Source organism: Manis pentadactyla, chromosome X (assembly GCF_030020395.1).
Source record: "Manis pentadactyla isolate mManPen7 chromosome X, mManPen7.hap1, whole genome shotgun sequence".
Classification (NCBI taxonomy): Eukaryota; Metazoa; Chordata; class Mammalia; order Pholidota; family Manidae; genus Manis; species Manis pentadactyla.
The window spans coordinates 11,965,089-11,991,756 of NC_080038.1; the positions used below are offsets into that span (position 1 = coordinate 11,965,089).

General features: G+C 40.1%; 1 protein-coding gene across 13 annotated transcripts in view; it reads left to right on the forward strand.

The window, feature by feature from the left end:
• The first annotated feature begins 2,733 nt into the window (after positions 1-2,733).
• Positions 2,734-26,668, forward strand: part of REPS2 (RALBP1 associated Eps domain containing 2) — a 274,803-nt gene continuing 250,868 nt past the window's right edge. For all 13 annotated transcript variants that reach the window (XM_057496022.1, XM_036912894.2, XM_036912895.2 and 10 more), the window contains exon 1: positions 2,734-3,110. In XM_057496022.1, coding sequence (XP_057352005.1) covers positions 2,877-3,110 — 234 coding nt within the window. In that variant the 5' untranslated portion in view covers positions 2,734-2,876. The remainder of the gene's footprint in view (positions 3,111-26,668) is intronic.

Genomic DNA, 26,668 nt, shown 5'->3' on the forward strand with positions numbered 1-26,668 from the left:
GGACACTGAAATGTGAATTTGGATAATTTTCAAATGTCCTGAAATATTATTCCATGCACAGAAAGCATTACTTTTTTTTAACCATTAAAAAAATGTAAAACCCATTCTTAGCTTTTGAGTCATACAAAACCAAGCAACTGGTTCTAGTTTTCTACCCACTGCTTTAGAAAACTCTTACCTATAGGTAACCAGTACCTTGTTCTGAGTCGGTTGTCATTTTCATGCAGGGCATTGATGGTGGATTTAAAAGGAGAAAAGCATGTCTTGAAGAGTAAGTATCTTTTGGCTCTTCCTAAATGTATTATCATTCCGGCTTTTCTGACCATGATGGAGCCGAACAAGTGAGTAAGTTTAGAACTGCAAAAAAATATAAAGAAATTCTCTTCTAAAACATTGTTGTTTATGGTCAGCCTTAAGGGATATGAATGTTTCTAGTTTTTATATTCTTATCTGTGTTTTCTTTGAAGTTTGATAGCTATTTCTTTTATTCAGAATACTGTTGCAGAAATAAAGAACAGTACTTGGCATTCCTTAGATATTAGAACATTTAAAAAATGCCTTTTTTTTTCCTGTGTCCTGGGCATAAATGTTGCTGCTGTTGGGTCACTTTGGCCACCTCTGCCTGTGTCTCTTGTTCTTCATCCTTTGTTGAGCAGCTTCCCTCTGGCATCCCAGAGCCCATCAAAGGCTGCCCCTCCCTGGACCTGGCCTGCGGTCCCTCACTCATCACTTCCTTGGCCCAAGTCTCTAGGGCTCCTCCCTACTTCATCAACATCCATCCGAGGGCCCCCTTCATCAAGCTTTCCTGGTTGATCTCCAGCTCAAGGATTTTCTCTCTTCCCTAAACTCCCACAGCACTTAGCCTGGGGTACACAATTTAGCACTTAATTATATATTGTCTTTTATTGTTTGTTTTCATTGCTGTGTTAGTTTTGTCTTTCCCAGTGAGGCTGCAGACTCCTTGAAAGAAATACATCTTGTATTTTTAAAAAATCCTTCACAGTGCTCCAGTAGGGACACAGTATTTCCTGTTGCACCAATAAATGTTGACTGATGGATTGATAGACACAGATGTAAGATGTTTTACCCATCTCTGCAGTATCTGGTGCTTAATAAATGTCTGTCAAATTTATTTAACAGAGTTGAGTAATGAAGATCATTTCTGAATCTAGTAATAAGTTGGGCAAATCATACCTTCTCGGTATCCATATTCTCATGCAAAATGGAGATAAAAATGTTTTCTGACTTACCTCAGAGTTACTGGGAGGCTTAAATGAGGTAATATAGCTTTGAACCATATGCATGTTAGAGATTATTATACTGTACGTTTCTTTTTGCAGAAGTCACAGGGGGAAAGTGGGATTTGGGATTTATCAGGAAGAGGGGATCCTTTGCTAAGCTCTGTTAGAATGGCAGGCCATTTGCAGGGAAGCCTGACTACAACTGGAAAGGTAGGAAGAGAGTAAACGTGATCTCTCGGCTTCCAATTTTCCTGAGAAGGTATTACGGATGTGGAAAATACAATAGTGGTGAGATTTTGAAATGGAAATTCTCCAGCTAAATTAATCTTTGCTGCTCCTAACTTACCTATCCTTTCTGTACTCTTTTACTCTGTACTTTACTGCTGTCTTAATTCTCTCCTGGCAGGTCTGAAGCAAAATGTGGTATAAGGAAATCTTAAAGAAGGGATAAGAAATTCTTCTTTTTGGAGTGGCTAATCTTTATTTCATTTCTTCAGATTCCAAAAGGGAAATATTACTCCAGCCATCATTTATGAATTGACATAATTTTTCTTTTTCCTTCTTATGTATCTCTCTCCACCCTCACACCTCTATCTTTACCATCTCCTGAGTTTTTTTCCCCTCTGTTTCTGTCCTTGGTTTTTAATTTAGTTGACCAAAATACCAAAGTGTATTTATCACCGCTGCTATTTCCTGAGCTCTTTTTTTAAAAATTAAAACTATTTGGGGTGAAACTTTGATATATCTCTTTATTAAAGTAAATTCTGAAACGTAATTTTTATTAGTGCTTAACTTTGGACTGATTTTTTTTCCCTTTCAGTTGGTGTTTCCCCGCGAGATTTAATGCATACATAAGTGCAATTCTTCCCGGGGCCTCTTTACTCATTCCTCTAGTATTTAATACTAAGCGATATTACTCCTTTTAAACCATGCCTGAGAAAGTGCTCTAACCTAGTCGCCACCCTGAATGCTACGGGGAGTCACTGCGACCCCGTTTCAATAGAGATCCCGGTCCTCCAGCTTTTCAGGACATAAGCAGTACTGCTATGGAAAAACGGAAGCCTAATTTCCCTTGCCTGGTCCCTTTTCTGGGAAGGGCACGGCGTGCGGTGGGCACCACTCCTGCTCTAGCGTCCTAAGGAGAATATGCCACAGCCTTCCCCGTTCCCTGCAAAGGCCATTCTCCAGGTGGGTCTGGCAGGTCCCTTTCCCAGCCCGGGCGGAGAGCCAAAGGCCACCCTCCTGCGCTGGGTGGGGCGCGCCGCCGCGCGGGCCCCAGCACTCTCTGGCCAGGCGGCCTGGGCGGAGTAGGTGACCAACGGCCAAGCGCGCGGCGCTCGGAGTTAGTTACCTGCCGCCGTGCGGGGCGGGGCGGGGCGGGCGGCGGAGGCGGGGCCTGGGGGCGATCCTCGTCTGCGATTGGGCCGCGCCGCGCCTGTCTCCATGTGCCGCGCGGCTGAGGCACAACATTCAAGTCCGGGGGCGGGGCCGGCGCGCGCCGGGAGGAAGCGGCCGCGCGGCAGCTGCGGGGCGTGGGGGTGGTGGCGGCGGCCAAGGCCGAGGCCGAGGCGGCGGAGGCGAAGGCGGCGTCGACCCAGCCGTGGACGGTGCCCTGCCGGGCCCCTTCCAAGCTCTATGGAGGCGGCGGCGGGCGGGGGCTGCGGCTCCGGGCCACCGCTGCTGCTGAGCGAGGGCGAGCAGCAGTGCTACTCTGAGCTCTTCGCGCGCTGCGCCGGCGCCGCAGGCGGGGGCCCCGCGTCCGGGGCCCCTGAGGCCGTCAGGGCCGTCCCCGGCGCGGCCACCGCAGCCGCGGGTCCCGTGGCCGACCTGTTCCGGGCGTCGCAGCTGCCCGCCGAGACGCTGCACCAGGTAAGAGCCCGCGCCCCCTTCCCCTGCCGGTCTCTGGTGGGCGGCCTGGGGCGATAGGGCTGCCCAGGGACCCGGAGGCCTCGGCCAGGTCGCAGAGAGGGGGTCGCTGTTGGGGATGGCGGCGACGCCCTTGTCCCTCAGGGGAACGCCAGCCTCCTCCGCAGCTCAGCAGTGCTGGGTGCGCTCCCGGTCTTTCTGCCCTGAGACTGACGCTCCCTCCCCTCCCCCGGCCGCTTCTGGGTCTCTGCAGCCGCCCAGACCCGAAGTTTGCCTTGTTTTGGAAGTGGTGTGTGTTTTGGCTGGTGTCTGGTTTAACCTCTGCTCGCCGCTCCTGTCCTTTCCTTTCCTGGGTGGGTGGGAAGAGGTGGACGCTGTGGGTGCCTTGTTGGGATTTGAACTTGAAAGGTGTGTGCGTGTGTATGTCTCTAGGGCTAGGGGCCCAGGACTGAATGTTGTCCGCAGTATTTACTTCTAATATATACATATTTATCATATGTATTTCCCCACTAATGTATTTACGAATATTAGTATTAAACTAGAAGGCCTTAAGTTGCAGGGCAGGAACACAGGACTGCAAGAGGACGGCTGTCAAGGCAAAGCCAGGCTTCCTATTTAGGCCTAGAGGTGGACAGCTGTGGTTTACCATCTTATCATTACTTGGACTTGGAATAATATTGGAAAGTAACGTGTGTCATAGCTGCCTCCTTTGGCTGCTCGTACCTGGAAGACGAAGGGATGATCAGAGCAGATGTTGTTTTTGTTTTGTGCTTTCTTTGGAGGAAGACTCCTGATAAACACTTTGTCTTTTGACGTCACCAGTACTACAATTGTAGTCAAATTCTTAATATCAGGTCCAAAACGTGAAATGAAGCTTTTCTTGAAAGCGGTAGTCAGTATGAAAGTTAACATCAATTGAATGTTTAGAGTGGGGAGTAGTATTTTAAAATCTAGTTCCAAAGTAGTGCTGAGGAGTTTGTGGTTCCCTTGCAATATCATTGTGTTTGTAGGTTTTGAAATCATTTAAGACTTCATTTTCTTTTTACTGCTGGAGCATGCATATGCTTATATGTTAGCATAACTGAAGCCACTCTAATGTTTCACCTTTTAGAATTTGGGATTTCTGAAAATGTATATTTAGTATTTACAGAACTTAGCATGACCGTTTGACCCCTAAGAAGTCCTTGATATGTAGGCAGTTCTGCCACTGCTGTTATGCAGTAGAGCTGGACCAGGTAGAGAAAAAGTTGGTATCTTAAAACACAGATTATTGTTATTACATGGGGCCCTCAGAATACTCCCAAACATAGTAAGTTTATTAAATGCAGTTTCTACTTCTCAACTGAAACAGGAATAAGTGACTGAGGCCAAAGTGCACCTGTTAAGGCTTATTTTGCTGTTAATATGTGGAGTGTGATGAGAGAAGGGGGGCATATTAAATCTTGAGTATGTTGGTGAGGGTGTTTCCCTGGTGTAAAACCTATGCTCCTTTGAGATATCTGTGATTTGAAGACAAACCAAGGCACAGTGCCTTTTGCATGAATGAGATTATATTCTTGATGTCCAATTGAAACCTGCTTGCAAAAGACTGCTTCAAATTCTGGCAAAAGGGACATCCTTAGAAGGTGCTTGTGTAGTAAATCTCTCAGAGCTTTAAGCTCCCTTATTTCACACAGCAAAACAAAATGCATCCTCCCACATTAACCTAACATAATTGCAATAATTCTGTAGAGGTGAAAATTAACATCAGTGGTATCCTGGACAGGGAAATGTGATTAGAAGAAATTTGAATAAAACCGGCAGCTGGTGGCCACCTGATTTTTACCACCACTTTGGTGGTATGGGTGTGATGTGTGTTGTCTGGATGTGTGTGTGTGCTTCTGTGCTCCATTCACCTTGACATGCACTACCCCCATGAGTGTATTAGCCATTCTTTAAAACAAATGTAGACATTTTTAGCCTTTCCCTGCTAAACAGGAACCTGTAAGTTCAGAATTCAGTGGCCCAGCAGGTATAACTGCTCAAATCTTGGAGGCAATAACCAGCCTTGGTAGTTTCTATGGTAACAACTAGATTTTCTTCTTAATAAATGTACAATTAAAATTATCATAATGTTTCAGGAAGGGCAAAAATCTTACCTGGAGTAAATGTCTATAAAAATACTCAATTTTGTCTCTTTGGAGAAATAAGCCACTTCATCTGTTACTTTGTTATGGAAGTGAGTTATCTTAAGGATTTTTTTAAGTTAATTTATAAATATATTAATACTTAGAGTAGTTTTAGGTTCACATCAAAATTGAGGGGAAGGTTCAGAGATTTGCCATGTGCCCTGGCTTTCATATAAGCACAGCCTCCCCATTATCAACATTCCTGACCAGAGTGGAACATTTTACAGTGGATGCACCTGCATTGACATTTCAGTATTGCCCAAAGTCCATAGTTTGCATTAGGGTTTATTCTTGGTGTTACACAGTCTATGTTTAAAAAAAAATAAGACTTTAATTTTTACAGCAGTTTTAGGCTCACAGCAAAATTGAGGGAAAGGTACAGAGATTTCCCATGTATCTCCTAGCCCCTGCACATGTGCAGCACCCAGCTTATCAGCATCACCCACCAGAGTAGGACTTTTGTAGTTGATGAACCTGCACTCACACAACGTAATCACCCAGAGTCCATAGTTTACAGTAGGTTCACTCTTGGTGATGTACTTTCTGTGGGTTTGGACAAATGTTTAATGACATATATCCATCATAATGTCATGCAGAATAATTTCACTGCCTTAAAAATCCTCTGTGTTCCACCTATTCGTCTCTCCTTATTACCTTCCAACTGCTGGCAACCACTGATCTCTTTACTGTCTCCATAGTATTGCCTTTTTCAAAATGTAAGTTGGAACCACACAGTATATAATCTTTTCACATAGGCCTCTTTCATTTAAGGTTTCCTCCATGTCTTTTCATGGCTTGATGGTGCATTTATTTTTAGTGTTGAATAATATTCCATGGTCTGAATGTACCAGGGGTTATTTATCCATTCATCAATTGGAGGGCATCTTGGTTGCTTTCAGGTTTTGGCGATTTTTGAATAAAGTTGCGATAAACATCAGTGTGCAGGTTTTTGTATGAACTCGTTTTCATCTCTTTTTGGGTAAGTACCAAAGAGCATGATTGCTGGATCATGTGCTGAGTATGTTTAGTTTTGTAAGAAACTACCAAATTATCTTCCGAAGTGGCTGAAACCAGTTTGCAATCCCCTCAGCAATCAATGAAAGTTCCTGTTGCTCCACATCCTTGCTAGCATTAATGTCAGTGTTTTGGATTCTAGTCATTCTAATAGGAATGCAATGGTATTTCATTGTTGCTTTAATTTGCAATTCCCTAATGATATATGATGTTGAGCATATTTCCATATGCGTATTTGCTATCTTGGAATGTATCATAATGGCCTATTATAAAAGGCCTTTTGGTCTCTCTAAAAGAGAATCTTCATGTGCTGACTTATTTTAAAAGCAGGGTTCTAGTAGTAGGTGGAAAAATGATGGATGAAAAACTTTTAAATTATGAAAGGAAAATATGAATGTCTGAGAAACTAGTAGTTTTTTTAAAAATTAAGATATCATTGATATACATCTTATGAAGGTTCACATGAGCAACATTGTGGTTACTGCATTCACCCATATTATCAAGTCCCCGCCACACCCCTTTGCAATCACCGTTACATCAGCATTAAACTAATTTTTGTTTAATAATTTTAGATAAAGAACTACAAATGCTTGTGATTGGTTTCCCAAAGTTGTGAAATACTTTCATTGGTATTCAAAGGCCAGCATTTTACTAGAAGGCATAGGGCATTGTTGGGAATGTGGTTTGGGTTTGATGCAAATTTGAGTTTCTATTGAGTGTCAAGCACTGTTTTGTATGTGCTAAGGTTACGGCAGTGAATCAAACACAAATCTACATCCTCATGGAGTTTACATTCCAGTGCAGATGTTTTTATACTTGAGTTTATTTGAGCAAGAAAGGATGTGAAATATAAAGAAGTAAAACAGAGCTGTGAGAAGCAAGGGATATTCTAAGAAGTCTTGCCCATGGGCCTCACCTTTGGGAATAAGTCATATTTAAAGGTTTTCTTGTAATTATTTGAAGTGACTGTTTAATCATTAAAGAAAACTGTAGGTAAAAGAAAATTCTTGTGAACTTTTTCCCATTGCTAGATTATTAGATAAAGTAAAAAATGAAAAAGCAAGTGAAACAATTTCCTGTTTTTGCACCTTCATATCATATCCCTTTGAAACATATACTTTAGGGAGATAGAGGCCAGCATACTAAAACAGTATCTAGGAATATATGCTGTTTGAGATGGTGTTCTTTTTTTTGTCAAAGAGAATGAATGTCAATGGATATAGGAAGTTCCAGAGCCAAACCATTGGTTAAAAGGAGGATATGTGCATAATAGTTACTGAAATAAAACATTTCAGGTATGCAAAACTGGAGGATTATCCAACAAATAACTGTAAACCCACCACTCAGCTTAAGAAATAAAACAGCCCAGTTAGTGTGAAAGTTTTCTATGACCCCTTCTTTGGTCCCCTTCTCTTCCCTCTCGATCCTGGAGGTTACCACTGTCCTAAATTTGGTGTGCATCAGCTGAAAAATTTTAATACTTTTTAAAAATGTTTATGTGTATATATATTGTGCATATATATATATCATGTGTATATATTTTAGATATGTCATTAAAACAATTATTTCTCTATGGCTTTTCATCTTAAAACGAGGAATATTTCACTCTGTGTAAAATTCTGCAACTTGCTTCTCTCCGTGTTTTTGAGATCCGTCTTGGTTGACACATGCAGCTCTAGTTCGTTTGTTTCCCTTTTAGAAATCTCCATTACCTACTCTTGTAATGACTTATTATGGTGCTGTAGAGACCTTTATGCCTGAGGAAAGTAGGTGGCATTGTTCTTTATATAGAATATCATATGACTGGGGACTGTGTTATACATACATGAACATCAAAAACTCATAGATAAGATGCAGTTATTCTTTAGAGTTTTAGAGGACTTTTGAGCTGGTTAGGCTTTCATAGGCTTGATTTTTCCCCATCTTTTTTTAAATGGAAAATTTCAAACAAAGGTTAATACATTAAACTTCTCTGTGCTTGCCACCCATGCTCCACAACCATTACTACATGGCCAGTTCCATTGCATCTGTGTTCCCACCTTGGTTCCCTTCCCCCTCAGTTATTCTGAAGCAAATCTCAGACATCATGTGATTCATAGGGTTTATGTTTAAGGAAGGAACCTGAGGGTGGTCAGAGGAGATGGAAACATGCAGGGGTTTAATGTGGGTAGAAAAGATATCTGTGGCCTGTAGTCAAGTGGCAAGCGTGAATGATGGTTTCAAACGATCAAGCCATTGGCAGTCTTTAAGATAAACAAATTTGAGAACTGATTTAGAATAATTGGGGAAACCAGTGGGGAGACTGGAAAGGTACGAAAATGAACACTAGAAATATAAGATGGATTTGAACAGTGTCCTAGTTTTATATTCATTTAACGGGAGACTGCTCTACTTTAAGGAGATAGATAATTGGTTGTGAGGAAGTCTTGAGTAGTTTCACTAATTATTTGTAACTTTTTGGAGAGGGATCCCTTCCAGGTTTTTTCAAGCTTTCTATTTGTTTTCTAAAGGCAAGTGGCTAGTGTTTTGTAGCTGTATCATTCTTCTCTTCAGTACACGTCTATTGGTAGGCAACTGTCTCAGTCTGTTCAGATTGTTATAACAGAATACTACAGACTGTTGCTCACAGTCCAAGATCAAGGTGTCAGCATGGTCGTCTTCTGGTGAGGGGATCCTTCCTGGTTCATAGGGGCACCTTGTTGCTGTGTCCTCACCTGGTGGAAAGGGCTAGGGATCTCTCTGGAACCTCTTTTATAAGGGCACTAATCCCATTCATGAGGTTCCACCCCCGTGGCCTAAGCACTTCCCAAAGGCCCCACCTTCTAATACTGTCACATTGGGCATTGGGATTTCAACATAGGAATTTTAGCAGGACACACACATTCAGATCATAGCAGCAACCAACCAACTTGATTAGCTTAGGACTGAGGGGCCTTATGGGGCACGGGATTCTCAGTGTTCAAACCAGGACATTTCCAGGCAAACTGGGATGGTTGGTCATCCCCCTCTGTTGGATACTGAATTAGTTATCTACTGGTATATAATGAATTTCCTCAAATATAAATTGCAGCTTAAAACAGCACATTTTATTATCTCATTGTTTCTGTGGGTCAGGAGTCTTGACACAGCTTAACTGGATCTTCAGCTCAAGGGTTTCACAAGGCTGAAATCAAAGCATTGGCCAGATGGCATTCCTTTTGTGGAGCTCCTGGAGCTCGGGGATCTCTTCCAAGCTAACATGGTTATTGGTAGATTTCAGTTTCTTGTGATTTTTAGGACTGAAGCCCTCAGCTCCAGAGGCCACCTGCACTTCCTTGCCACATGGCCCTCTCCATAGGCAGTTCTTTTCATGGTTCTTTGCTTCTTTAAGGCCAGCATGAAATTCTCCCTCTTCAGTCAGCTTAGATGAGTGACACCCCTTTGCCAAATCCTATTGGTTTGAAGCAAGTCACAGGTTCTGTCTGAATTCAAGGATTATACAAAAGCATAGATAAGAGGAAGTAAGAATTATTGGGAGGGAGAGTTACCTTAGGGGTCTTCTACCACACTTGCTTTCCAGAAATTTCTAAAGTATAAAATTACTCAGTTTAGTTTTTTGGGGCCAGAAAACATATATGTTTTTGCCCAACTACTCACTTAGAATTTCTTTATCCTTTAAAAAAATTTTTCATGCATAATTCATTTTCTTATGCCAAGTAGAACTGGCAAATATATTACTTTCTTAGGTATTATTTTCGATTTTAGACTTCAGGCAATTTGTTTTGCCTCTTAACTAGTAGGAGGCAGGGAAAAATGTGGAAAAGCAGTTTTGAACATCCTTTAAGCCCACTTCTGCAGGGAATAATCAAAAGCCTTTTAATCCTGGGTCCACTTCAGCAGTCTGTGAATTTAGATGTGGAAAAAAATACGTATTTTCACCTAACTATATTTAACCCCTACCTTCTATTATGCATGTAGGCAACAAACCGCGGTAGTATTAGCAGTACCTGTGACTATCACCTGTGGAAATAGGGTTTTTAAAAATCCTACAATTGTTGCAGGTACTTCAATGATAATTTACAATAGTTTAGATGCGCTGGCTGACCTTACTGTGTTAATAAAGAAACACATGCATTACTATCACAAACTTGTTTTTTAATATTTTGGCAGCTGTGTTTCAGTATATTTCCTTTATAATCCTTTGTATTTTGAGTGTTTAATTTTATACATTTAAAAACATCAAGAAGAGGTCCATGCAGACTGCCAAAGGGGCCACTGCACAAAAGCAGCTTCCTGCTCTGAAGAGTTGGAAGGTGTCAGGATGCGGAATTGCAGTTCTTATTAGTTCATTGTTTTCAAAGTCAGAATGGCAGCAGCACTGCTGGCAAGTCCGGGTCAGGAATGAGATTCCACGAGGCTTCTGTGGCCCCTCCCCCTGCAGTCTGCCCTGCGAGGGGGAAGGAAGCCCAGGGTGAATGAATGCTCGGCTGCTTCCTCCAGGCCCTCACTCTGCAGGTCCCGCAGTGCCGGCGGGGAGCCCTCTGCTCCTGACCTTTCTGTCTGGCCCTCTCCCCTCTTTTTCACTCCACAGAGCCCCTGCGGAGCATGTGCCAGCTGGCTGTGAGCCTGTTTTATTTACCACTATTATCTGCTTCAGAGACTGGCTGGAACATGGACTTGAAGGAAAAAGTGATTTTCACAGACTGGAGAAACTCGGCCATCCTCATGATTTAATTCAGGACCAGGAGAGACTATTAATATTAGGCCAATAGTAAATGTTAGCTTTGACTTAATTCATTTGTAATATTTTGCCATTGGTTTACAGAAAAATATCTTTGTTCAGCCTCTTCTTTGAGGTAATCAAGTATTTCACTGTGTTAATTTCCTAATTGAAGTAAATCCCATAAATGCCAGAAATTTAGAATTGTTTTTTTTTTTCAAGCAGGCTTTCTTAAATGTGTAATGTTTGTTCCTGATGCCTTCAAAAGAATATATTTAATGCAGTGATATCTTTGTTTCTCCTGTAATTCAGGGTCAGCCTTGTGAAAAACAGATGGTTATGCAGGAATAGCTTTTTGCCCCTGGAGATGTTTGGTGTGCTTGCTTTCTGAGTTTAAAAAAAATTAGTTTCTCTTTAAAATTATTTTAAAATGTGTTAACTGCTTTCCTTTGTGTATGTTCTGGTACCTTTATAGCCCTGTTAGTGAGAGGTAGCAGTGGAAGCAAAGCACGAGAAATTTTGGCTTGTGGATGTTTTAGATTCTTTTAATTTAGTCTTCATTCTAGATCACAATTTCTCCACTTCTGCACTGTTCACATTTGGGGCTGGATCATTCTCTGCTATGGGGACTGCCCTGCGCATTGTAGAGTGTCCAGCAGCGCCCCTGGTCTCTACTCACAGATCAATATCTGTCCCTCCCCAAACTGTTCCAACCAAAGATGTTTCCAAACACTGCAAAATGTCCCCTGGGGCAAAATCTACTCTGGTTGTATATATGTGATGATAGAAGTCATGGTAGCAGCTACTATTTATTTAGTATTACCATTTACTTGGGTTTGTCCTAAACTTCGTGAATGCTCATCTCATTTAATTCCCACAACCAAACCATGAAGATAGGTATTACCATTCCCAGTTTGAAGAAAACAAAAGAGGAGCAGAGGTTCAGTTAATATCTTGCCCAAGGTTACACAGATCAGTGACTTCTGTTAATACTTTTCATAATTATTTGGGTTGAAATTCAGTCTTTGTTGAAGAGAAAATCTAAAAAAAAAAGAAAGGGGGGTTTCCTGATGATTTCTCAATGGAGAGGCTATTGCTTTCATAGCAATTCTGTGTAAATGTTGAAATTCTTTCTTAATGGGGTGATTCTGTGGGTGTGTGGCTGAGAATGGGATTTGGACCATCTCTGAGGAGCTTCTGTGGTATGGTGAATAGGACCATGGGACAGGCTAGAGTCAAAGCTGATTAAACTTTGAAGCCAAGGAGGCCATCAGAAGTTGGGGTAAGGCTATGTATCATTCAGGGTCCTGCAGGAAATGGCATGCTCAGAGAGTTTTACTGAGAACAGGAATGTGGAGGCACAGAGACACTAGCAGCAGCAGGAAGCCATTGCTGATCCTGGATCTATCTGAAGGGCAGCTGTCAAAGGAGGCTCCCCTACAGGAACGGTAGTCTTGAGGAGCACAGCCACTGCCAAAACTGTGGCTAGTGTGGGGCTGGTGGGCTGAGAGACAAGTGACCAACTCTGCCTCCTGCTTGCTGAGATGCTGCAGTGCCTCGTTGTCTTCACCTGACTGGAGGCCAGACAAAGGAGTTGAAGCTCACAGAGGCCAGCCTGATGGGCAGAGTGGTGAAGAAGGGCTGGGAGTGGCTCTAGGGGACAAATGCAGGAAAAGCCAGTGCAAGCTCCAGGTTGGACTGGGAACTGCTGGATACAGGGGAGAATGGAATGTGGCTGGCGTGGGGACTGAGGGAAGTCTATTTGTGCTAGACAGGACCTGGGCATACAGACCTCCAGGAGGGACAGGAGACGGCTGGACCAGAGTGACTGGTCCATCTGAGCTGCTTCTTTCCACTTCTCCAGGCAAGTCCTGAGGACTGTGGGGTTGTCTGTCTGCATTTGAATATGGCATGTGTGCATACATGTATATATATGCTTTTGATCAGAGTGGGGCATTTCCATGGGTTGCAGTGTTTGTTCTTGTTCAGGGCCCTGGGAAAAATGCAGCAATCGAGTGGCCCTCTTGAGGATTCTGCCAATAGTAGCTACATGTTACAGGAAAAGTTGTCCTAGGACTGGAGATGAATTAGTTCAGATGAATTAGTATTATTATGTTTGGGGGGTGTGGCATAGCATTTATTTGACTTCTTTTCTGTTCCTGAAGGATAGGATTCCCTAGGGATTCTTCCTCACCCAAAAAATAGCTGTATGCACTCAAAATTTCTTTGTACATTGCTCACACTAAGGCTCTCTTGAGCAAACCCAGGCCTTTAAAAAACTTAGAATCTTTGCCAGATACTGCAAAGTAAAGGCAAATGCAAAGACATGGCTTTGTTCTCTTTTGCATTCTTCATGGGCTAGTGTATCTTATGGAAAACTTGTTGCTATGGCAATGGGATATTATTTCTCTGTAGTGTACTACATAAAAATAGCCCTTTGTGTTCATGGGTGATGGTGACAGGTGGTTGGGTGAATGTATAGTAGGGTGCTTTGTCAGTACTCCGTTATTCAAGGTTGTGAAATCAAAATGAGTATTGATTTGTTTTTCTCTCTCAAAATGCAATTTTATCTGGAAGAGGCAGGTAGTGGTGCTCTGTTTAATTGTTGAGTTATAAGCCTTTCTTTCCTGGTCGGGTAAATATGATTGAAGGCACTTCTCATGGTGCTAAGTAAATGGCTTCCCTGCTCTGTCAGTCCTACAAGCTGTGCAACGCAAGATTGGTTGGGGCAAGTGGTAGAATTCTCCTATTCTTGAACAAATGGTTTTGCCTAAGTGCCTTATATTTATAAACCAAAAAAAGTAGGGAGTGACAGGTGGAATAGATGAGCTCTGAGCTGTTTATCAAATACTAATTTCTTGTAGTTCTTAAATGGAACAGATCCTTGGTAAAAGTCAGTTTCCCCTGCTGGTTTTAACATTGGCCTCACATGTGTAGTCAAGGATGGAATCTTGACCCTAATCTTAGTTTTTCCTTTGAAAATCTTTTGGGCAATTTCTTAGAGCAGTAACTCTCATTTTGTCATCCTCTCACCTTTCTTCTAGAAGTTTGTTTTATATCTAAATAACAGCTTCCTGGTGCTGAAATAAAACTTAACTCTAATTTTGAGAGTTTTAGACTCTCTTGAGAAAGTACCAGGGCTGGGAATTTTAGACCTAAAAGTAGCTGCTCTAATTCTGATCTGTACTGTACTACTGCAGAAATGGATACATTATCTTTGTCTTTTCCCTTGGAGTCAGTATGAATATATTTTTGCTAATATCATCACAAATAGTTGTTAAGTGGCTTGCTGGGATCCAGTACTACTCTTAGAATTTTTTGTGTATTAAAATCAGACTGGATATATGTACAGGATTGTATGTATTTGACTTCTTTTTTGGTAAGTATTATATCTTCCTCTCTTTCACTAAAAGCTACTGTTTTCATAAGGTTAGTTTCACATACAATGACTTATCTCAGATTACTTGATTTCAACTTTCTTCTATGCCCCTGTTTTTTTTTTAATTTTATTTTGGTATCATTAATCTACAATTACATGAGCAATATAATGTTTACTAGACCCCCCTATCATCAAGTCCCCCCACATACCCCATTACAGTCACTGTCCATCAGCATAGTAAGATGCTATAGAGTCACTACTTGTCTTCTCTGTGTTGTATAGCCCTCCCTGTGCCCCGCTACATTATGTCCGCTAAACGTAATGCCCCCCCCTTATTTCCCCTTAGCACTCCCTTCCCACCCATCCTCTCCAGTCCCTTTCCATTTGGTAACTGTTAGTCCATTCTTGGGTTCTGTGAGTCTGCTCCTGTTTTGTTCCTTCAGTTTTCCTTTGTTCTTATACTCCACAGATGAATGATATCATTTGATACTTGTCTTTCTCTGCCTGGCTTATTTCACTGAGCATAATACCCTCTGGCTCCATCCATGTTTTTGCAAATGGTAGGATTTGTTTTCTTCTTATGGCTGAATAATATTCCATTGTGTATATGTACCACATCTTCTTTATCCATTCATCTACTGATGGACACTTAGGTTGCTTCCATTTATTGGCTATTGTAAATAGTGCTTCAATAAACATAGGGGTGCATATGTCTTTTTCAAACAGGGCTGCTGCATCCTTAGGGTAAATTCCTAGAAGTGGAATTCCTGGGTCAAATGGTATTTCTATTTTGAGTTTTTTGAAGAACGTCCATACTGCTTTCCACAAAGGTTGAACTAATTTACATTCCCACCAGCAGTGTAGAATGTAATTCTACATTCTCCTTTCTCCACAAATGTCCTCCCCAACATTTGTTGTTGTTTGTCTTTTGGATGGTGGCCATCCTTACTGGTGTGAGGTGCTATCTCATTGTGGTTTTAATTTGCATTTCTCTGATGATTAGTGATGTGGAGCATCTTTTCTTCCTACTGGTTTTTATCATAACAAATATTCATAACCCTTCCCAAATAAGAGATGATAATGACTTGTCATTTCACTAGTTAATGTGTTTCCTTTGCTAGGTCAGTAATTATCATCCTGCCAGCTCTGTTTATTTCTGATTATATTGCTTTCTACTTTTGGGCTTTCAGCCAACATATAAACATCTGTACTTTAATAATCCTAACTAAGCCACCTGCACTGATTTGCTATTTTAATTTAATAAATCCCATATATGATAAAGATTACATCTTCCACATTCATCCTCTTGGATTTAATATACTCAACATAATTTTGGAATATTCAGGCAATTATTTTTAGAAAATGTTTTCTCCTTTGTCTCTTGTTTCCCTACTTTTTAAATAACAGCTTTATTGAGATATAATCAAGATATTATACAGCTCACCCATTTAAAGTGTACAATCCAGTTTTTAGTATATTCACTAAGTACTGTCTATTTCCACAATATTTTCCTCACCCCCAAAACCTATACCTAGTAGCAGTCACACCCAATCCCACTATCCCTAGGCAGCCACAGTTCTGCTTTCTGTATGGATTTGCCTATTCTGGACATTCTTTGTAAATGAAATGGTACAATATGTGTTCATTTGTAAATGGCGTTTTTCACTTAAATAATGTTTTCAGTTCATCCATGTTGTAGCATTTATCAGTACTTTTTATTGCTGAATATTCTGTTGTATGGTTATACCATATTTCATTTATCCATTCATCTATTGGTGGACATTTGGGTTTTTCTACTTTATGGCTATTATGAATAATGCAGCTATGAACATTTGTGTACAAGTTTTTGTGTGCATATATGTTTCATTTCTTTTGGTTAATTACCTATGAGTGGAATTGCTAGGTCATACAGTAATTCTGTGTTCAACCTTTTGAGGAACTGCCAGACTCTTCCAAAGCTGCTGTACCATTTTACATTTCTACCAGCAATATATAGGGATTCCAGTTTTTCCACATCCCCGCTAACATTTGTTATTGTTTGTCTTTTTGATTATAGGCATCCTAGTGGGTGAGAAATGGTATCTTACTCTGGTTTTAATGTGCATTCCCTTGATAACTAGTGATGTTGATGATATGTGCTTAGTGGCCATTTGTATATCTTCTTTAGAAAAATGGTTATTTAGATCCTTTGGCCATTTTTAAATTGGGTTATTTTTCTTTATAAAATATTGTGTTGTAAGAGTCCTTTATATATTCTAGATACAAGTTCACTATCAGATAAATGACTTGCAAAATTCTTATCCCATTCTGTGGGTTGTCTTTTCCCTTTTCTTGATGGTGTCCTTTGAAGCACAGAATTTAAAAATTTTGATGAGGTAATTTACTTTTTGCTTTTGTCACTTAAGTATTTGGTGTCATATTTAAGAAATCATTGCCTAATCCAAGATCATGAAGATCTGTTCCTATGTTTTCTTCCAGAGTTTTGTAGTTTTAGGTCTTATATTTAAATCTTTGATCCATTTTGAGTTAATTTTTATGTATGTTGTGAGGTAAGGGTTCAGCTAATATCTTTTGTATATGGATATCCATTTGTCCGGTATCATTTGTTGCAAAGTTGTCCTAGCATCATTCTTTTCCCATTGAATAGTTTTAGATCCCTTGTCCAAAATCAATTGACCATAAATACAAGGGTTTATATTTGGGCTGTACATTCCATTATTTTGATCTGTATTTCTATCATTAAGCTAGTTCTACACTGTCTTAATTTGTTTTATCTGTTTTTGAACCCCCTCACCCCCCACTTAAAATTATGGCATTTCACAGTTAATGGTTTTTTATATTGCATTTAAGCTGGGAGACTGGGTGTTAGTAGTTTGGGAAAGGATACTGGAATCTAGATTGGAGTACTGTTAACTCTTAAGAACCAAGTGGGTGGGAGGTGGGGGTAGTGAGAGAAGTGGTAAATTGGATGCACCTTCAGGGTTTAGCAGGAAACTCAAAGCGGGAGTCAAAAATAGTGCAGCTTTACATAATTTCAAAGCTGAGTACTAATGATTCCAGTTTCTTTCTATGGATTTTTTTAAAGAAATGATGCATCACTGAATGCTGTGGATGACACAGAGGACAACACTGTGGAAAATTATGGATGCTGACCACTCTTAGAAAGATTGACAAAAGTCCAATTGTGCATGTGAAGAAGTTTTAGGAAAACTTTGAGTAATTAATTTTGCTTATTTTACTTTTTATGTATATAAGTGATAAATGAAAAATCTAAGTCCAAAAGAGCTCTTTTAGCAATTCTAAGATAAATGCTAAGTGGTAAAGTATGTCTTATTTGGCAGTGTTTTCTTAGTGCTATGTAAAATAATGGTGTCTTAGGTTTGAGATGCTGCGTTGTGCTTCTAGCTCTGTCTATACCTCATAGGGAGTTGGGTCCTTTCCCAGAGTCTGTTGTATGAACTGACCTTCTTGGTTTCCACTTCCTGCAGTCATTGTATGTCCATCTGTTTTCTAGCCACCATAATTTTGTTCTTGTAGATTTAAGCCTTTTTTTAAAAAAAGCCCTGTTTTATTGTTCTAGTGGAATTTTGAGTGGGAGTGGAGGTTAATATGTATGTTCAATTCAGTAGGAATATTCATTCGATCACTTGAGATGAGCTTATAAAAATTTACTTTTAGAAAAGCTGCAAAAATAATACAATTTCTTATATTCCTTGCCCTGCTCCTTTAATGTTAACATGTTACATAATTAGTACACTTATCAGGAACAGGAGATTTTTTTATTTTTTATTTTTTATTTTTATTTTTACTTATGTTTACTAGGCTCTCCCCTACCCCAAGTCCCCTCCACAAACCCCATTACAGTCACTGTCCATCAGCATAGTAAGATGTTGTAGAATCACTATTTATCTTCTCTGTGTTGCAAAGCCCTCCCCTTTCCCCCACCCCCCACATTATACATTCTAATCATAATACCTCCTTTCTTCTTCCCCGCCCTTATCCCTCCCTACCCTCCCATTCTCCCCAGTCTCTTTCCCTTTGGTAACTGTTAGTCCATTCTTGGGTTCTGTGATTCTGCTGCTGTTTTGGTCCTTCAGTTTTTCTTTTGTTCTTATACTCCACAGATGAGTGAAATCATTTGGTATTTGTTTTTCTCTGCTTGGCTTATTTCACTGAGCATAATACCCTCTAGCTCCATCCATGTTGTTGCAAATGGTAGGATTTGTTTTCTTCTTATGGCTGAATAATATTCCATTGTGTATATGTACCACATCTTCTTTATCCATTCATCTACTGATGGACACTTAGGTTGCTTCCATTTCTTGGCTATTGTAAATAGTGCTGCGATAAGCATAGGGGTGCATCTGTCTTTTTCAAACTGGAGTGCTGCATCCTTAGGGTAAATTCCTAGAAGTGGAATTCCTGGGTCAAATGGTAAGTCTATTTTGAGCATTTTGAGGAAACTCCATATTGCTTTCCACAATGGTTGAACTAATTTACATTCCCACCAGCAGTGTAGGAGGGTTCCCCTTTCTCTGCAACTTTGCCAACATTCGTTGTTGTTTGTCTTTTGGATGGCAGCCATCCTTACTGGTGTGAGGTGATATCTCATTGTGGTTTTAATTTGCATTTCTCTGATAACTAGCGATGTGGAGCATCTTTTCATGTGTCTGTTGGCCATCTGAATTTCTTCTTTGGAGAACTGTCTGTTCAGCTCCTCTGCCCATTTTTTAATTGGATTATTTGCTTTTTGTTTGTTGAGGAGCTTGAGCTCTTTATATATTTTGGATGTCAAGCCTTTATCGGATCTGTCATTTACGAAAATGTTCTCCCATACTGTAGGGTACCTTTTTGTTCTATTGATGGTGTCCTTTGCTGTATAGAAGCTTTTCAGCATGATATAGCCCCACTTGTTCATTTTTGCTTTTGTTTTCCTTGCCCGGGGAGATATAGTCATGAAGAAGTCGCTAATGTTCACATCCAAGAGATTTTTGCCTATGTTTTTTTCTAAGAGTTTTATGGTTTCATGACTTACACTCAGGTCTTTGATCCATTTCGAATTTACTTTTGTGTATGGGGTTAGACAGTGATCCAGTTTCATTCTCTTACATGTAGCTGTCCAGTTCTGCCAGCACCTTCTGTTGAAGAGACTGTCATTTCCCCATTGTATGTCCATGGCTCCTTTATCGAATATTAATTGACCATATATGTCTGGGTTAATGTCTGGAGTCTCTAATCTGTTCCACTGGTCTGTGGCTCTGTTCTTGTGCCAGTACCAAATTGTCTTCATTACTATGGCTTTGTAGTAGAGCTTGAAGTTGGGGAGTGAGATCCCCGCCACTTTATTCTTCTTTCTCAGTATTGCTTTGGCTATTTGGGGTCTTTGGTGTTTCCATATGAATTTTTGAACTATTTGTTCCAGTTCGTTGAAGAATGTTGTTGGTAATTTGATAGGGATTGCATCAAATCTGTATATTGCTTTGGGCAGGATGGCCATTTTGATGATATTAATTCTTCCTAGCCAAGAGCATGGGATGAGTTTCCATTTGTTGGTGTCCTCTTTAACTTCTCTTAAGAGTGTCTTACAGTTTTCAGGGTATAGGTCTTTCACTTCTTTGGTTAGGTTTATTCCTAGGTATTTTATTCTTTTTGATGCAATTGTGAATGGAATTGTTTTCCTGATTTCTCTTTCTATTGGCTCATTGTAAGTGTATAGGAAAGCCACAGATTTCTGTGTGTTAATTTTGTTTCCTGCAACTTTGCTGTATTCTGATATCAGTTCTAGTAGTTTTGGAGTGGAGTCTTTAGGGTTTTTTATGTACAATATCATGTCATCTGCAAATAATGACAGTTTAACTTCTTCTTTACCAATCTGGATTCCTTGTATTTCTTTGTTTTGTCTGATTACCGTGGCTAGGACCTCCAGTACTATGTTGAATGACAGTGGAGAGAGTGGGCATCCCTGTCTTGTTCCCGATCTCAGATGAAAAGCTTTCAGCTTCTTGCTGTTAAGTATGATGTTGGCTGTGGGTCTTGCCCTCTATACCCATTTTGCTGAGAGTTTTTATCATGAATGGATGTTGAATTTTGTCGAATGCTTTTTCAGCATCTATGGAGATGATCGTGTGGTTTTTGTCCTTCTTTTTGTTGATGTGGTTGATGATGTTGATGGATTTTCGAATGTTGTACCATCCTTGCATCCCTGGGATGAATCCCACTTGGTCGTGGTGTATGATCCTTTTGATATATTTTTGAATTCGGTTTGCTAATATTTTATTGAGTATTTTTGCATCTATGTTCATCAGGGATATTGGTCTGTAATTTTCTTTTTTGGTGGGGTCTTTGCCTGGTTTTGGTATTAGGGTGATGTTGGCTTCATAGAATGAGTTTGGGAGTATTCCCTCCTCTTCTTTTTTTGGAAAACTTTAAGGAGAATGGATATTATATCTTCTCTGTATGTGTGATAAAATTCCGAGGTAAATCCATCTGGCCCAGGGGTTTTTTTCTTTGGTAGTTTTTTGTTTACCGCTTCAATTTCTTTGCTGGTAATTGCTTTGTTTAGATTTTGTGTTTCTTCCTTGGTCAGGCTTGGAAGGTTGTATTTTTCTAGGAAGTTGTGCATTTCTTCTAGGTTTTCCAGCTTCTTAGCATATAGGTTTTCATAGTAGTCTCTAATAATTCTTTGTATTTCTGTTGGGTCCATCATGATGTTTCCTTTCTCATTTCTGATTCTGTTGATGTGTGTTGATTCTCTTTTTCTCTTAATAAGTCTGGCTAGAGGCATATCTATTTTGTTTATTTTCTCAAAGAACCAACTCTTGGTTTCATTGATTTTTTTCTATTGTTTTATTCTTCTCAATTTTGTTTATTTCTTCTCTGATCTTTATTATGTCCCTCCTTCTGCTGACTTTAGGCCTCATTTGTTCTTTTTCCAATTTTGATAACTGTGACGTTAGACTATTCATTTGGGTCTGTTCTTCGTTCTTTAAATATGCCTGGATGGCTATATACTTTCCTCTTAAGACTGCTTTCGCTGCATCCCACAGAAGTTGGGGCTTTGTGTTGTTGTTGTCATTTATTTCCATATATTGCTGGATCTGCATTTTAATTTGGTCGTTGATCCATTGACTATTTAGAAGTGTGTTGTTAAGTCTCCATGTGATTGTGAGCCTTTTTGCTTTCTTGGTACAATTTATTTCCTGTTTTATACCTTTGTGGTCTGAAAAGTTGGTTGGTAGGATTTCAATATGTTTGAATTTACTGAGGCTCTTTTTGTGGCCTAGTATGTGGTCTATTCTGGAGAATGTTCCATGTGCACTTGAGAAGAATGTGTATCCTGCTGCATTTGGGTGTAGAGTTCTGTAGATGTCTGTTAAGACCATCTATTCTAGTGTGTTGTTCAGTGTCTCTGTGTCCTTACTTATTTTCTGTCTGGTGGATCTGTCCTTTGGAGTGAATGGTGTGTTGAAGTTTCCTAAAATGAATGCATTGCAGTCTATTTCCTCCTTTAGTTCTGTTAGTATTTGTTTCACATATGCTGGTGCTCCTGTGTTGGGTGCATATATATTTATAATGGTTATATCCTCTTGTTTGACTGAGCCCTTTATCATTATGTAATGTCCTTCTTTATCTCTTGTTAGTTTCTTTGTTTTGAAGTCTATTTTGTCTGATACTAGTAGTGCAACTCCTGCTTTTTTCTCCCTATTGTTTGCATGAAATATCTTTTTCCATTCCTTGGCTTTTAGTCTGTGCATGTCTTTGGGTTTGAGGTGAGTCTCTTGTAAGCAGCATATAGATGGGTCTTGTTTTTTTATCCATTCAGTGACTCTATGTCTTTTGATTGGTGCATTCAGTCCATTTACATTTAGGGTGATTATCAATAGGTATGTACTTATTGCCATTTCAGGTTTTAGATTCGTGGTTACCAAAGGTTCCAGGTTAGTTTCCTTACTATCTAAGAGTCTAACTTAACTCACTTAGTATGCTGTTACAAACACAATCTAAAGGTTCTTTTCTATTTCTCCTCCTTTTTCTTTCTCCTTCATTCTTTATATATTAGGTATCAGATTCTATACTTTTTCTCTATCCCTTGATTGGCTTTGGGGATTGTCAATTTTATTTTGGATTTGCCTTGCAGTCAGCTGCTCCACCCTTCCTACCTTGATTTTACTACCTCTGGTGACAGCTGTCCAACCCTAGGAACACTTCCATGTATAGCAGTCCCTCCAATATAGAGTGCAGAGATGGTTTGTGGGAGGTAAACTCTCTCAGCTTTTGCTTATCTGGAAATTGTTTAATCCCTCCTTCAAATTTAAATGATAATCTCACCGGATAAAGTAATCTTGGTTCCAGGCCCTTCTGCTTCATGGCATTAAATACATCATGCCACTCCCTTCTGGCCTGTAAGGTTTCTGCTGAGAAGTCTGTTGTTAGTCTGATGGGCTTTCCTTTGTATGTGATCATATTTCTGCCTCTGGCTGCTTTTAACAGTCTGTCCTTATCCTTGATCTTTCCCATTTTAATTACTATGTGTCTTGCTGTTGTCTTCCTTGGGTCCCTTGTGTAGGGGGATCTGTGGATCTCCATGGTCTGAGAGACTATCTCCTTCCCCAGATTGGGAAAGTTTTCAGCAACTACCTCCTCAAAGACACTTTCTATCCCTTTCTCTCTCTCTTCTTCTTCTGGTATCCCTATAATGCGAATATTGTTCTGCTTGGATTGGTCACACAGTTCTCTCAATATTCTTTCATTTTTAGAGATCCTTTTTTCTCTCTGTGCCTCAGCTTCTTTGTATTCCTCCTCTCTAGTTTCTATTTCATTCATTGTCTCCTCCACCGTATCCAAGCTGCTTTTAATACCCTCCATCGTGTTCTTTAACAATTGGATTTCTGACTTGAGTTCATTCCTGAGTTCTTGGATGCCTTTCCTTACCTCCATTAGGATGTTGATCATTTTTATTTTGAACTCCCTTTCAGGAAGAGTGACAAGGTCCATATCATTTAAATCTTTCTCCGGAGTTGTATTAACAATTTTACTCTGGACAAGGTTCCTTTGGCGTTTCATATTTGTATATGGCGCCCTCTAGTGTCCAGAAGCTGTAGTCTCTGGAGCTGCTGAGCCCCTGAAGCAATGTCAGGGGTTGCAGGGGAGCAGTACTGGGGGGCGGAAAGAGTTGTTCCCCACCTCCTGGCTGCTGTGTCTGTCTCCACTGCCTGAGCCAGTGGGCTGAGCACAGAGATATAAGTTTTTGTCCCAGAGCAGCCAGATATGGATCCCTGCTTTTCACAAGCAGCTGGAATCCCAGTCTCCCCAGGAACTCTGCCTGTATTAACTTTCCAACCCAGTAGTCATGCGAGTCTCTTGAAAGCACCATGAAATGTAGGTCTGTGCTCCCAGAGCAGATCTCCGGAGCTAGGTATTCAGCAGTCCCAGGCCTTCCACTCCCTCCCTGCTCCGTTTCTCTTCCTCCTGCCGGTGAGCTGGGGTGGGGGAGGGGCTCGGGTCCCGCGGAGCCACAGCTCTGGTACGTTATCCCGTTCGCTGAGGTCCGCTCTTTTCTCCAGGTGTGTGCAGTCTGACGCCTCCTCTTTCCTGTTGCTCTCTCAGGATTAGTTGCGCCAATTAAATTTTCTAATTGTATTCAGTTTTAGGAGGAAGCCTCTGTCTCTCCTCTCATGCCGCCATCTTTAATCTCTCTCAGGAACAGGAGATTTTATTGGTACAATATTAGTGACTAAACTACTGACCTTATTCAGATTTCCCCCTGCTGGTCGGCTTCTGTTCTAGGATACTACCCAGAATTCCATATTGCATTTAGTTATTTATCTTCAGTCTTGTCTAGTCTGTAACAGTTTCTTCATTTTGTCTTTCACAACAGTTTTGAAGAGTATTGATCATTTATTTTGTAGAATGCCCCTCAGTTTGGGTTTGATATTTTCTTATGATTTGAGTAAAGTTGTGCATTCTTGGCAAGATTACTAGAAAAATGGTGATCATCCTTTAAAGTGCATTGTATTATAGAGTTCATAATGTTGATACTTACTGGTGACATTTCCCTTGACTCCTTTAGTTGAGTCTGCAGGGTATCTTTCCTCTATAGTTAAAGGATCTCGGGGGAGATGCTTTGAGATTATGAAGTACCCTATTTCTCCTCAAACTTTTGCCCATTAATTTTTAGCATTCATTGGTGGATACATATCCATTTCTTTTCATGTTCTTTCTTAGAGTATTTGTGATAAATATTCGATTAAGTAAAATAGAGCTGTGTCCTACAAGAAGCAAAGATCAATTACATTGAAGTCCTATTATATTGGTTAGTATAAACACTAGCAACTGTGTTGTCCAGCTTTCAGGGGGCTTAACAGAAGCTTTCCTTCCCAGTGTGGGTGTTGCAGGTGTGGGACCCCTGGAAGGTTAGCTTGACTCCCGCCTCCATTTTGTGTCCCCCATCTTGAATAACTATGTGCCTCCATTTTGTGTCCTCCATCTTGAATAACTTAGCTTGACCCCTGCCTCCATTTTGTGTCCACCATCTTGAATAGCTGTGTCCCCTACATGACCCCTGCCTCCATTTTGTGTCTTCCATTTTGAATAACTGTGTCCGTCCATTTTGTTTTGTGTCCCCCATTTTGAGTTTCCCGCTCAAGCCAGACCCATTCCCATGGAAACCTTGCCCAGCAACCTCCTCAGCCAATAAGCTAAGGTCACAATAGACCACCCCCTCCCCCTTGGAAAGCCCCTAACTGTTCCAAAAAGTATAAAAGCAAAAAGGGAACTTTGTTCTGGGTCTCAGACTGAGTCCTGTGTTTTGATGGGCCTCTGAGACCCTAGTTCGAACTAGCAATAAAGACCTATTTTGCTCTTACATCTTGCGACTGAGGCTGGTGACTGCGGCTCTGCATGGGGGACTCAAGGAAATGGGGCACAACGCAGGTTGCGTAAGTGGTATTCTGTCATGTAGTGATGCTAGGATCCAGGCTAGACTTTTTATTTTGAAGTAATTTCAAATGACAGAAAAGTTTTAAGAATAGTAACCAAGAAATCCTGTATAACCTTTCCCAGGTTTACTTAACATTTACCACATTTGCCTTATTCCATCCTTCCTTCCCTCCCTGGTCTCTCTCTCTATTTTATATATACTGTATATAGATAGATAGATACACTATATATATATATATATATATAAAATCTGTCTATCTATATATATAGTATCTGTCCATCCATCCATTCCATCTATTTATCATCTGTCTATACTAAACCATTTGAGATTAGGTTGCATACATCATATCATGGTCCTGTATGCCTTAATAGTTTAAACTTATATATTTATCTATTTGTTTAATTTTGGTAGACACGTAGTTTCACAACTGCTAATTCATAACCCTGTGAGAAACACTTTCACTAACTAGATTACAACACTTGGGAACAGTTCTTTTTTCTTTAACTTTACAGTATCTAGTCAAGATATTGAATTATTAAATTTGAGGTGTTAAATTTGAAAACTGTATATAACCACATACAGTTATTAATTTCAGGAAATTTAACACAATACTTTAGTCTGCAGTCTCTATTCCAATTTTGTCAGTTGTCCCCACAGTGTTCTTTGTAGGACTCTTGTTTTTTCCTGATACAGGATCACATATGAAATTTATTTGTCATGGCTCTTTAGTCTCCTTTGATCTAGAATAGTTCCTCCCTTTCTTTGTCTTTTGTGACATTGACACATTGAACAGTGACATTTCATGACACTTTTGTAGAACGTACCAAATCTGGGTTTGGTTGATGGCTTCTCATGTTCAGATTAAGATTATGCATTTTTGTCTGGATACTGCATAAAGTGACATGTCCTTCTCAGGTAGTGAAAGCATCAGGAGGCATGTGATGTCTCATCGCCCCTCATTGGTGGTTTAAATTTTGATCATTTGGTTAAAGCATTACCTAAGTCTGAAGTATTTTTAGATATGAAATATCAGTGATCAATTATTTGAAGCCTCTTACCAACAGTGTTTAGATTGAAAAGCCTTTCAATATTGTTCAGATTGACATAATACTTAACATGTAATTGAAACTGTTTTAACTTTTCTCCTAGCTGTTTTCTACCATTTAAATGTTAATGCATGATTTAGCTATTTATGACTGTTTTATTCTTTTTTTTTTTATTTTGTAGGTAATTATTTTTTATTGAAGGGTAGTTGACACACAGTATTACATTACATTAGTTTCAGGTGTACAACATAGTGATTCAACATTTATATACATGACAATTCTAGGTACCAGCTATCACCATACCAAGCTGTTACAG